This window comes from Ostrea edulis, chromosome 8 (assembly GCF_947568905.1).
Source record: "Ostrea edulis chromosome 8, xbOstEdul1.1, whole genome shotgun sequence".
NCBI classification, from domain to species: domain Eukaryota; kingdom Metazoa; phylum Mollusca; class Bivalvia; order Ostreida; family Ostreidae; genus Ostrea; species Ostrea edulis.
The window spans coordinates 57,576,420-57,589,460 of record NC_079171.1 but is presented as its reverse complement, the minus strand read 5'-3'; the positions used below and the strand labels follow the sequence as shown (position 1 = coordinate 57,589,460).

Genomic DNA, 13,041 nt, shown 5'->3' with positions numbered 1-13,041 from the left:
CGTTAGCGGATATTGTATATTCGTGTCAGAGATGAATGGGTTGCAGGATTTTTTGGGGGGGGGGGGGGGGGGGGGGGTACTGATATCTGTGTTGGAAGGTTCATTCACTATACTCTACGTGATTGCTTTAATTTCATTTGATAAAATTGTTGATATTAAATAAATCTAACTTTGTTGGAAAAAGCTTGGTCTGTTAAAAACTTATTTGGCCTGGTAAAATATGCATTTTTACCAGCCCATTTAACCTGTAAAAATTATAGACTTTCGCGTAGACTGTGTTGGTAGTACTAATACACTGGAGCACGTGTTACTTCCATAACGAATATTGACTCTATATTATGACCCAACCCTAGCTCCATAGGCTAACAGTGATCGCGAAATGTTGAAATGTTTTACAGGACATTCGGTCTGGTAAACACAGGAACATTACCGGACCGAATCACATTTTACCAGACCGAAAAAAGTAGTAGTATTTTTATATTAAAACATGAAAGACTTTGAGCCTCCTGGTCATTGGATTTTCATTTTAAAGGTTTACTGTGGACTGCATTACTGTTCCATTTTAATTGGAACATGTTGCCGTTTTAGTATGGGTTTTTTTATAAATGGAACTGGAAGTCGAAACGTAGCAGCGATTTTTATCTCTACCCACTGGTACCGGTACCCATTCAATTGGGAAAAATAACGTCAAAATCGAACAAATTGGGAATTTTCTACCAATGTATAGGCAAATGATTTCAGCTAAAAGAAAAGAAAAAATACAACAAAACAAGAAGTATTCATCTCTTTACAAACTTCTTTACGGTAATATTTGTTGTTGTGAAACATTAGGACTCATCGTACAAAACACACTGCCATGATCTGTACTTTCGATTTAATACCGGAAGGGAACATTTTAGTTAACTCGTACAACGTTTCAGACTAAGAAAATTACGATTTCAGCGGTCTATTTTTTGGCGAGTGAATTGGGAATTTTTAGTCTCAAAATTGGGAAAAATCAACGGTTTTTGGCATTGGAAATGGTACCGTTTATCAGTACCAGTGATATAAGGGGGGGTGGGGGGGCGCTGTGTAGTTTTCAAAACCGTTGCTGAAAGTCACCGGACATTCGGACCGAAAATATAATGAAGTTTACCGGACCGAGAGTCAAATTACCGGACATGTCCGTCGGTCCGACGACATTTCGCTTTCACTGGGCTAATGGGGTTATGATTTAATTGAGCTTGACTCCACACTAAATCTGGGGCTGCATTCAATAAGAAACATAGAAGTGCGTACACATTTGGCCTGAGAAAATAAATTACTTGGTTCTCATCAGACCCATACCCACACCTGTTAAGCAAATGCGCATTAAACATTTCTATCCTGAAATGAATAAGATCAAATTTCTCTCATGCGGCCATGATGAGCTATTCAGATGCAAAATAAAAGAAATCTGAAAACCCTGACCATATTTTAGTTACTCCCATTTTGGAATGTTTTAAAAAGTCTGGGTCATCTCAATGTTTGCATTGGCAATTCAAATTTAACAAAAGGCTGAAAGGGTTTAAGCAGTTCCAAATATTTCATCGTAATAACAATTAATACATGTATCTGGACAGATATGGAAAGGCACAACAGCTATTAATCTGCCATGGCACACTGTGAGATGTTTTTCTGATGCTTGCACTATGATAAAAATAATGGAGATGTTTATTAATTGTGAGTTTTGAATTTTAAAAAAAAAAATCCCTCGTCTGTTTTTAATGAGATAAAACGAAAAAAAATTGCCCTCCCTCATCCATTTTTGACAAACTGACCCCAAGAACCAAGTAAGAAAATTTTTTTGGCCTTATCAATCAACAGGGGACCGGTTCTCAGTACTGCACATATCAAAATTTTACTACACATGTACTTACTCTCCTCCCAATCTTGATCAATTTTCCATGTCTTCATCCTGCGAGTTTAATCAAGTCTCCTTAGGTAGAGTGTATACCTGTAAATTACACCACAGTACTGACATCACGTGGAAAATACAGTATAACACCGCTACAGCAGACACACTTACAATGAATTCATGCTTACAGTAAAACACCGCTACAGCAGACACACTTACAATGAATTCATGCTTACAGTAAAACACAGTTACAGTAAACACACTTACAATGAATTCATGCTTACAGTAAAACACAGTTACAGTGTACACACTTACAATGAATTCATGCTTACAGTAAAACACAGTTACAGTAAACACACTTACAATGAATTCATGCTTACAGTATAACACAGATACAGCAAACACACTTACAATGAATTCACTCTTACAGTATAACACCACTACAGCAAACACTTACAATGAATTCATACTTACAGTAAAACACGGTTACAGTAAACACACAATGAATTCATGCTTACAGTAAAACACGGTTACAGTAAACACACTTACAATGAATTCATGCCTTGCAGCCTCCAGGGAAGTGCTTTACATTCTCCTTAGTTTTAAAACAGAACTTATGGATAATATATAACAAATCATTTCTACATGTATAATGAATCATATGAACTTATTGGATATAACAAATACAGGGTTTGACATTTACTTTTTTGAGCACTAGACCAGTCGGGCTACTTCAAATGATATTTAATAGACCTGACCTTACATCCACTAGCCCTGACCAACTTTCCAGAAAAAAAACCTGAGGATTTCTTCATATATAAATACCTAATTTAAATGAAGTTTGAAATAAAAAGTATTTGATAGTCTCTAAAAAAAAAGTCTCGTAATTCAATTTGATGATTTTATTTTCAATTAAACGCATTTTCTGTTTCTTTAAATTCTATCTGGCGCAGAAATTCATTAAGTCCATTTGCTAAAATAAAATGACCTCAACCGTTTTATTTTTTTTTTTGTATTTCATAAGCCCTGCTTTGTTTCATCCCAATCTTTTCCTTTTTTCTGTTCAACGTGAACCAGTCCCTTTAACATTCAAAGTATTTGAATAAATGTCCTAAAACATCAATTCCGACAGTGACTAATATAGTAGAACTGAAAATAAAGATTATGTCATCAATCGGTTCAAAATTGCTCGCAAACTCTTAACAGGTATTGGGGGGGGGGGTTAAGAATAAAATATCTTATGGTTTAAAGTAAAGTTTCTTATTCATCTTTTCAACACGACCAGTCGGACTAGTTTATCGACATTTTACCCGACCGGACCTATCATTTAGTAGACTCGGTCGGTCGGACGTGCCTTAGTGTCAAACCCTGAAAATAATACATTTATAATGAATAACAATTGTTTGTCCCCAGCACTTCCCTATAAGCATGTTTCACTCTATATATTTCTCTGAAAACAATGAAGATTTGTGTTCTTTTAACAGAGCACTGTCACATAGGCACTGATCTGGCCTAGATCTAATTTTTGCATCTGTCCAACATTTTGACCTGAAGCTAAATTTTCCAGGACACAGTAGGTGTCCATTTTGCTTCCTTACTGAAACTATTCAGCATTTATTTGTACATAATTTGTAATGAGATGAATATTCTCATCAATTCCTGAACAGTATTTAATTGAATTTCAGCACCTATTTGTACATAATTTGTAATGAGATAAATATTTTCATCGATTCCTGAACAGAATTTCATGGGCCTCTTGTATTGATGATTGATTGATTGAATATTGTTTAACGTCCCGCTTGAGAATATTTCACTCATATGGAGACTTCACCACTGCCAGTGAAGGGCTGTAAAATTTAGGCCTTTGCTGATACTTACGGCCTTTCAGCTGGGAGGGATCTTTATCGTGCCACACCTGCTGTGACACGGGACCTCGGTATTTGTGGTTTCATCCGAAGGACCGCCCCATTTAGTCGCCTCTAACATCAAGCAAGAGGTACTGAGGATCTATTCTAACCCAGATCCTGGGGGGGGGGGGATTACTGAAGACCTAAGGGACTATTCTAACCCAAATCCTGGAGGTTGGGGGTACTGAGTACCTAGTCTCCATGGAACTGGCACAGTACAGCAGTACCAAAATACACAGCTTTACACAGATGATCTTACTCCTGGAAGTGTCGACTGGACACATGACTGTCACTTCATTTGAATTAGAAATGGGCCGAGTGACAGTTGTTTGTAAACACCTATTTCAATAGGCTGGGAACACTTTCTCTATAGCGAGATATTCTCGCAAAAACGCGATTAGTCCTCTCTAGCGAGAGTAATATATCCCGTACAACCAAGAAAAACACCCATGGAGTACATCTCTTTGTGTTTCATGTGAAAAGAAGAAAGAGTGCTAAATGTCTGATACTTCTACAAATATATGTTTAATCAAAACACGATGCGCATTGTATTTCAGAATCCTTCCCTCTTGCAACGTTGATGTGAAATTTCTTGACTTAATATGTTGTATATTTTATCGAGACAATTCACGTCATGCTGAGTGTGTGTCACACTTATTCAGCATTGCACGGACTTTGTCATTATTTTCAATTAAGACACCAAAACACCTGTTTATGGTAATGTTTACTTTCTCGCTACAGAGACATAATAGCATTTAAGCAAGAAGATCTCGCTATAATATAGGTGAAGTGTTCCCAACCTGTTCAAACCAAATAATTCTGGTTAAAACTGGTGACAGGTGGAATAACGTATCATATGTTGTACAGCCTCATTAAGACGTAACAGTATTTTAATAAGGTGAACAAAATTTGTCGAAATTCAATCTGATTAAAAATCAGATTTTTGATCCGCTCCGTTATTGTTATCGAAGACCTCGGACCATACGACATACATGTACATTGTACACACATAAATGTACAACTTTAAAAAGTGCGATGACCTATATATTTTATTTGACAGTCTATCAGCTTTAACTCTAATAAATTGAAATAAATACATTTTCTAAACTTTTGTCAGATAATAATGCGAGTCTGGAGTTACCCAAGTTAAGGCGCTACAGGGTTTGACACTAAGGCACGTCCGACCGACTGAGTCTACTAAATGATAGGTCCGGTCGGGTAAAATGTCGATTTACTAGTCCGACTGGTCGTGTTGAAAAAATAAGCAATAAACTTTACTTTAAACCATAAGATATTTTATTCTTAACTAAAAAAGAATAACTAGAGTTTGCGAGCAATTTTGAACCGCGTGATGACACAATCTCTATTTTTAGTTCTAATAAATAAGTCGCGGTCGGAAGTGATGTTTTACGACATCTACTCGATGTTAATGTGTGTAAAGTTATGTTTTAGATGAATTTATTTTCATTTTTAAAAAAACAACCCAGTTTATTTGTTATTTTGGATTTCAAACATTTCGGTTGAGCATCACTGAAGAGACATTATTTGTCGAAATGCGCATCTGGTGCATCAAAATTGGTACCGTATAAGTTTTACATATAAGAAAGTGTTAATCAAATTAATAAATTACGTCGTAAACAGCCATTTTTCTGTGTTGACATATGTGCGGGAATGTCTCTATATTCAAATACGACTTCTCGTCCTCAAGGAAAAATGTCCCAAGAGAAAAAAAGTAAAAGGTTGGGAGGAAACAAAGCAGGGCTTATGAAATAGAGATAAAAAAAACGGTTGAGATTTCAAATGGATTAGAGAATTTCCGTGCTGGATAGAATTTAAAGAAACAGAAAATGTGTTTGAAAATGAAAACATTAAATTGAATAACGAGACTAAAGCTCTTTTTTTGGAGACAATTAAGTACGTTTTAGTTCATGCAAACTTAATATTTGTCATTTGAATCAAGTACATTTTTTAAAATATGGAGAAACTATCAGTTTCTGGAAAGTTGGTCGGGGCTAGTGGATTTAAGGTCAGGTCTAGCAAAAATCATTTGAAGTAGCCCGACTGGTCTAGTGCTCAAAAAAGTAAATGTCAAACCCTGCGCTAAAAGATTAAGACTTGGCGCCGAAATGGCCATGGTTCGATTTGACATGTACCCGCTAAAATGAATAAACAACCAAACATTTTCTTTGAAAAGCGAACCTCTTCCTATATTTATTTCCAAAGAAACTACATCTATATGTGTTAATCGGGGTGATCGGTCATAAGTCTGTATCATAAAAATATAATATACTTACTTGTTTTCTATCGCAGACCGCTTACTGTATTTTCGCACCTTCGTCACTGAAGAGTTAATTACGTGTCGAGAGGTGGATCTCAGGAGCGCGTTGACTACTGAATCTATGCCGATGAATATTTAGACATGAACAAATCCAATCTAATCTAATTAATTAAAATTAGATCCTGTGATCCGTTCATTGACTATCGCTACCCAAGGCTAAATCACTAGGTTCGAATGTATTATTATTATTATTATTTTTATTTTTAATTTTTATTTGGGGGGGGGGGGGGGTGTTATATTCCTTTCTTTTCTTTTCTTTTTTATTTAACTTGTTTTTATTTTATTTTTTTAATTTCATTTTATTTATTTATTGACGCGCGGAGGGAGGGTGATATATATATATATATATATATATATATATATATATATATATATATATATTTTTTTTTTTTTATTTTATTATTATTATTATTTTAGAAAATGATTTCGTTTGCATCCAATTTTTAGCTGATTTATATCAAATTAAAATTTATAAAACATATATATATATATATATATATATATATATATATATATATATATATATATATATTGTTATTGATAAAATCTGGACAACCTACTTGAGTTTATTCATGATTTATGACAGAGGAAACCTTGGCCAAAAGTAACCACCACCCTTTACCGGATCTTTGGACCTCATGTCCGAGGGCAGGTGGGTTTACTACTCTTTAATACAACGGGAAGAGTGGGTGCAATTTCTTTCAATTATTTCATGATTTCTTTCACTAATTCACCCTCATTGACAATGCAGCCATAGGTCTCCGATCCTGATACTTTAGTACAGGCGGAGGAGGGCTTCAAAATCGTAAACGATAAAACCTGGTGTACGTACACTCGTTCCATATCATTAATACCAAAATAGGTAAAATCCTCATAGATGATCTTAATGAAGAAATTGTTTCATGGAACCAATGACTAGATGTGGGACTAGATGGGGAGGGGGGGGAGGGGGGGGGGGCTTGGTAGACGGGTGTTTCTATGTTAACTTTCCTTCGTTCTATTTCTCCACTATTTCTCTAACCTTGATAAAACTGATGCAATGATTTTCTCAAATAAGAAAATTGACACAGCCCAACACTGTTTTTATTATAATCACTCAATAATTCATCTTACACATGAATATAAATATTTGGGAATTATTTTCAGTTGTAATGGTAAACTTAAATACGCAGCTGAACAGCTAGCTGACCATGCACGGAAAGCTTTTTATGCAATTAAACATTCCTTGCCCTTTTATGATAAATTATCTGTAAAAACTCTTTTAACACTTTATTCTGCTCTTATTGAACCTATCATTTTATATGGTTCTGAAATTTGGATTTCAGACTTTAATGTTAACATTAACAATTGTGACCAACTACCCTTTGAATAAACAAAGCTCTTAATATTTAAAGACATTTTGGGTGTACAGAAAAAAGTTTAAAATTTAGCCATCAAATATGAACTAGGAACATTCCCCATCTGCTTTAAAGCTCTCCTCTCTAAGTTCAAATTTTACAAAAGACTAAAAAGGTATGATGATGAAAATGGTATTAAAAATCCAATATTTATGGCTGCTAAACTGGAAGATAACCTTTATAATACTGGTATACAGGAAAATTGGCAGGGACAAATAATAAAGTTAAGAAATAATTAAGCTAAAACTTTCATCATTAGATGTTGATAAAAGCACATTCTACAATTACTTGAAGATTTACTATATTGATAATATTAACATGAAACTGTAAAATACTAAATTCTCTATGAATTACAAAACTATTTGAAATTTCCAATTCCGAAAGTAGTACGCTCTAAATTAACAAAACTAAGCATATCTGCGCACCCTTTAGAAATTGAAACTGGTAGATATTCAAAACCATGTATTCCAAAAGAATGTTGTTTTTTGTCAGTTTTGTAAAACTACTGTTGAAGATGAGTTACATTTTTTATATGACTGCTTCATGTATAAAGATATAAGAAAGAAACCCTTTGGACATCTACAATTCAGATGATGATTTATCAAAAGAAAACCATTGTAAAGTAAGTATGCAACCCTGTCAATGTAGTTCATGTTAGAAGGTTGTGTGAATTTTTACATCAATGTTTTGAATTGCGCACCAAAAGTAAAGTGCTATAATTACATTTAATTTATGTAATATGCAATACTAAATTGCATACATACAGTCTAATATCACAGGTACATGTCAAATATACTTGCATTTACATATATGTAAATGAACTGTTAGTATTTAGTTTATTGTCTTTATATATCTCATATTGTGTAAAGTGATTGTATGCCAACATGATTGGTGAATCAATAGATAAATTAACTTGAATTGATTTTCTCCATGTTCTATCGTCCCTGGTGTTTGAGTCATACCCATGAAATAAATATGCAGATCAAACGAGAGAGAAAAAGATTAATTAACCGGGGCAATAAAAATGAGCAGAGAATAATGATTGATTGTATATTGTTTAACATCATACTCAAGCATTTTTCACTCAAATGGAGACGTCACCAAGACCGGTGAAGGGCTGCAAAATTTAAGTCTATGCTCGGTGCTTCGGGCCTTTGAGCAGGGAGGGTACTTTATCGTGCCACACCTGCTGTGACATGGGACCTCGGTTTTTGCGGTCTCATCAGAAGCAAAGAAAATGAATCATAAAGATAAAAGAACCTCGGATGGTAAATTTCCACGATCGCTTGAATACGTTTCACATGGCAGCTAGCGGGTTTTACTTTAAAGACCCGGGGGATTTAGTACAATGCAATGAATGAGGGATAAAATTTTAAAAACTGGAAACAATTTCATTCCCCTTATTTTGGAGATAGCCAATTGTCAGATTGTTCGTGTGTAGGTCAGTATCCTAAAAATAAACTATGATGAGAATTCGAAACGACTGAATCAGGACGCAAAAGTAAGGTAACCCCCAACCCCATCCCCCATCCTCACCCCCTTAGGTTACATGTATACATTTTTATCAAAAGGTAATTTTTGACATTTTGGGGTATTATATTCCCCATCTGTTGGGGGGGGGGGGGGGGACAAACTTGGGTTGCACCACCACTTCCACCTGAAAAATATCTGGATCTGCATGAGAATTTTCATAACCGGCTACTTTTTTTTTTTTTTTTTTTTTGCAATGCTTGTCACATTCATCAACCGATAAATTAAAATAACTAAGAGAGCATTTCATTGTTTAAATGATTTCCCTAATTTACATATTACAAAAGCAGTTTTGTTGAAACTGTTGGTACTAAAATGTTGTCATGTTAACCAGTTTTCATGTCTCTTTATTTTGCTGTTTATTAGAAATGTGTGCTTTTGTTATGTTGACATATATTTCTGTTTATTCATGTCTGACAGCTTTAAAAAGGTGGTAACAGATACCTTTTATTTGGTTATTTATGAAATTAAACTATATTCAATGGAAATTGATACAGTTATTCTACTTTAAACAATCCATATTGATACGTCACATGGGGGTGGAGCTGCCTTAAACTGCGTACATAGTAGGCCCTCTGCTACTCTTTCTATTGGCTTCCAGCTCAAATTACAAACAGCATCTGTGTTTACGACTCCTTATGCAAATCTAAATCTCTATAATTTTCAGATTTACTATATGTAGTCGAAAAATGCAATATTAGTAGAAAGTAATCTGACAAAAATTAAAATCTCTGCTGGATTTGAACCCAAGATCTATATATAGAAGTCGACACGTCAACCGATTGAGCTACCCAGCTATAGGCAATTAGATTTAAAAGGATTATACAAATATTGCTGATATTCATATTTTCACCCATGCTAAAAGGAGGTCGGTCATTGTGACGATGTAATATATATACCTCCTTAAGGGCTGTTCACGTGGAGAGTACCGGGGGGTGTGGGGGTGCTGTATCTATCTTTATCATATTTTTAATGCACGTCAATCTGATTAAAATCAGATCCTCGATCCGCTCCTCGAGGATCTGATTTTAATCAGATTGAATGCACGTGATCATTAAAATGAGAATAGATTGAAGTCAAATTTAGAAACTGATCTAATATATGAATATTGATATCTAAAATATTCAATGAAATTCATATTGAGATTAGAATTTAAACGCGATTCAAAATTTCAATAAATCACTTGCGTGATACATGTACATACAGTCGTTAAATTTTGACTTAAGTCTATTCTCAGTTTATGGTCATGGAGCATAATTATGCTCTCATTTATGTCTTTTCCACGCAAGTGACTAAAATGTCGGTCAGCTCTCCTTGGGGTTTTCTCTATGGCATAGCGGGCCATTTTGGTCTTCAAGATCCAAGATGTATGAAGAGTAGTCACCCCTTTTCTCTTCTTCGGGGTAGATTTCCTTACCTCCGCCTTGTATTACTTCAGTCTGTTGAGCTTCTTCTTTGTTTTAAGTCTCTTTTGGGTCTGATATAATGCGAGAATTAGGAGTTCGGTGTATTACTGGCACGTCATTAATGGGACTTAACTCCATTATGACACATGCATAGAGATTCTTGAAATTTGAAATTTGTCACGAGTTGTCTTTCTTTATGCAGTTACGTATTCCTACAACCAACAGCCTCGGTTAAAGTCTCACTCTTTATTTACATCGTACTCTTCCATCTGATCGTCATTTTTTCATTAACTCATTCCGACTGAATTTTGGTTTACCAGGTAGAAAACATTTCTAGACGAAATTGTTAAGTTCATAAATTTGAAACAAATTAATGATGGCCATGGCATGCCACAGGGTTCATCTCTCAAACGTTCACTGTTCTTATGTAAAGAGATTACCCTGTTTACTTTATCGAGCTTTCCTTAAATTTTTTTTATTCTGAATGAGAAAAAAGAATCATATTTGTGTACACTGTCGTAAAAATTTGACTCTTTTGATGTGAAGGATATCAACGAACTTGGAAAATTTATCTTTTACACTCTCAAGATAAGTAAAGTTGATATCTGTGTACGCATATTATTAGTATTTCTACACTTCCTTGTCAACCCACCTTTCTAAATATTGTGTTTGTGATATTGTTAATTTATATCATGCTGTAAAACTATACGTAATCCCGTGGGGATCAGGGTTAGAAAAGGTCCTCAGTAAACCTTGTTTGTCGTAAGAGGCGACTAAATGGGGTGGTCCTCCGGATGAGAGCGTATAAAAACTGAGGCCTTGTGTTACAACAAGTATGGCACGATTAAGATCCCTCCCTGCTCAAAAGCCGTAAGCACCGAGTATAGGTCTAAATTTTGTAGCCCCTCACCGGCAGTGGTGACATCTCCATATGAGTGAAAGATTCTCGAGTGGGACGTGAAACAACAATCAATCAATCAATATAACTAATACCGTAAATGTTGAATTAACATACTGCAAACCTATCAACCTGTGTCGTATTTTGTTTTATTGTTTTACGAATCGTCGAGAAGTTTTCACTCACATGAAAACGTCACCAGTTGTAGGTGAAGTAGGTCATTAATTTAGACCTATGTTCACCGCTTACTACGTAGCGGTGAGGCGTCAACATGGGACCTCCGTTCCGAAGACCCGTGATTCTTACTTCTAAATTCCGAGCGTGTCACTACCCATTTTAACGTCTTAGACACGGCCATGGTATGAGCAGGGCTCGAACTCACGATCTCCCGGTTACGAAGCGAATTGAACTCTAAGCTACCGCGGCCGGTTCCTGTGTCGTATTTACACACTGTAACCTAATCCTCACATACGTTACCTGTTTGTTGAATAGGTCGCAGTAGTTCAGTGGTAGAGTGTTCTCGTTATAACCACGTAACCACGAGGTTGCGAGTTCGAGCCCCGCTCGTGCCATGGAGGTCAAACTTAAGACCTAAACATAGGTACCGGTATCGTGATTTCTCCTTTGAGAATAAAAGTTCAGCATTTAAAAGTGTAAATCACGGGTCTTTCCGATATGGCCTTAAAAATAGAAGTTCCGTGTCGTGACACGACACGTTAAAGAACTCGCACTGCTACAACCTTGAGCAGTAAGCATAGGTCTAAATGCGTGATTAGTTAAGTACTTCACCTACAGGTGGTGACGTCTCAATATAAGTGAACAATTCTCAACGGGAGTGACTCAAATAAACATTACAAGCATCATCATATGAATGATTTCGGATGTAACCTTAAAAAACGGAGGACTTGCGTCATGGTGGGCGTTGGTACTATAAAGAACCCTCACTGCTATACGACCCTCAGCTCCATATCCATGACACTGTAGTTACAACTGCTGACGTCAATAGATGTGAATAGGAGTGAAACATGCTCGAAAGGACATTAAACAAAGTAATAAGCAAACGTCATTTAAATTCATAGATATAATTAGACATAACGGTTATTAGGGCTTGACCAGTACGTTTTCTGCGCTGTAATGATTGATTAACGCTGCGATATGACGATGGGCATTTTTGTTGTCTGTTGACCTCTACCAGATAATTAACTGACCACAAATCTCCAACACCATGACACACTTACGTCCAGTTATATCGAACGGCATAAACACGGCTAATGATAAATAACGATCGAAGTACGTGTATATATAGATTGTACAATTAGTATTTATCAATTTATATTGAACACAAAATCTAGATGAAGATATGTTATGGTACAATAAAACTAACATAATAAATTTCAAAATGCTTTTATTTTTTTTTTTATTATAGTCTTTCTTTCGGGGTATTTTTCCCCCAGTAATTTCTTTCTTTTGGTTTTCTTTTCATGTTATACATATTTTTTTTTATTGGTCGCATGCAGTTTCATGAAAATCTTGTTTTAAAATGGTGACTTTAAAATAAATAAATAAATATTTATTCGGTATATACATACATTGTATACTTTCGATTATGTATATGCATTATAGAACACAAAACATCAGTTAAAAAATGATGATTTATTTCAGATCAACCAACAAATCAGCTTCATCATA

At 35.3% G+C, this 13,041-nt stretch overlaps 1 protein-coding gene across 3 annotated transcripts in view; it reads right to left on the bottom strand.

Annotated features, from left to right (window-relative positions):
• Positions 1-6,327, bottom strand: part of LOC125661224 (uncharacterized) — a 48,269-nt gene extending 41,942 nt beyond the window's left edge. For all 3 annotated transcript variants that reach the window (XR_008797724.1, XM_056146586.1, XM_056146587.1), the window contains exons 1-2: positions 6,078-6,327; positions 1,899-1,975 (exon numbers count right to left, since the gene is read on the bottom strand). Coding sequence is in view for 2 of the 3 variants with exons in the window: in XM_056146586.1 (XP_056002561.1) it covers positions 1,899-1,935 (37 nt within the window). In the remaining variant the exon portion in view is untranslated. The remainder of the gene's footprint in view (positions 1-1,898; positions 1,976-6,077) is intronic.
• Between the last annotated feature and the right edge of the window lie 6,714 nt (positions 6,328-13,041).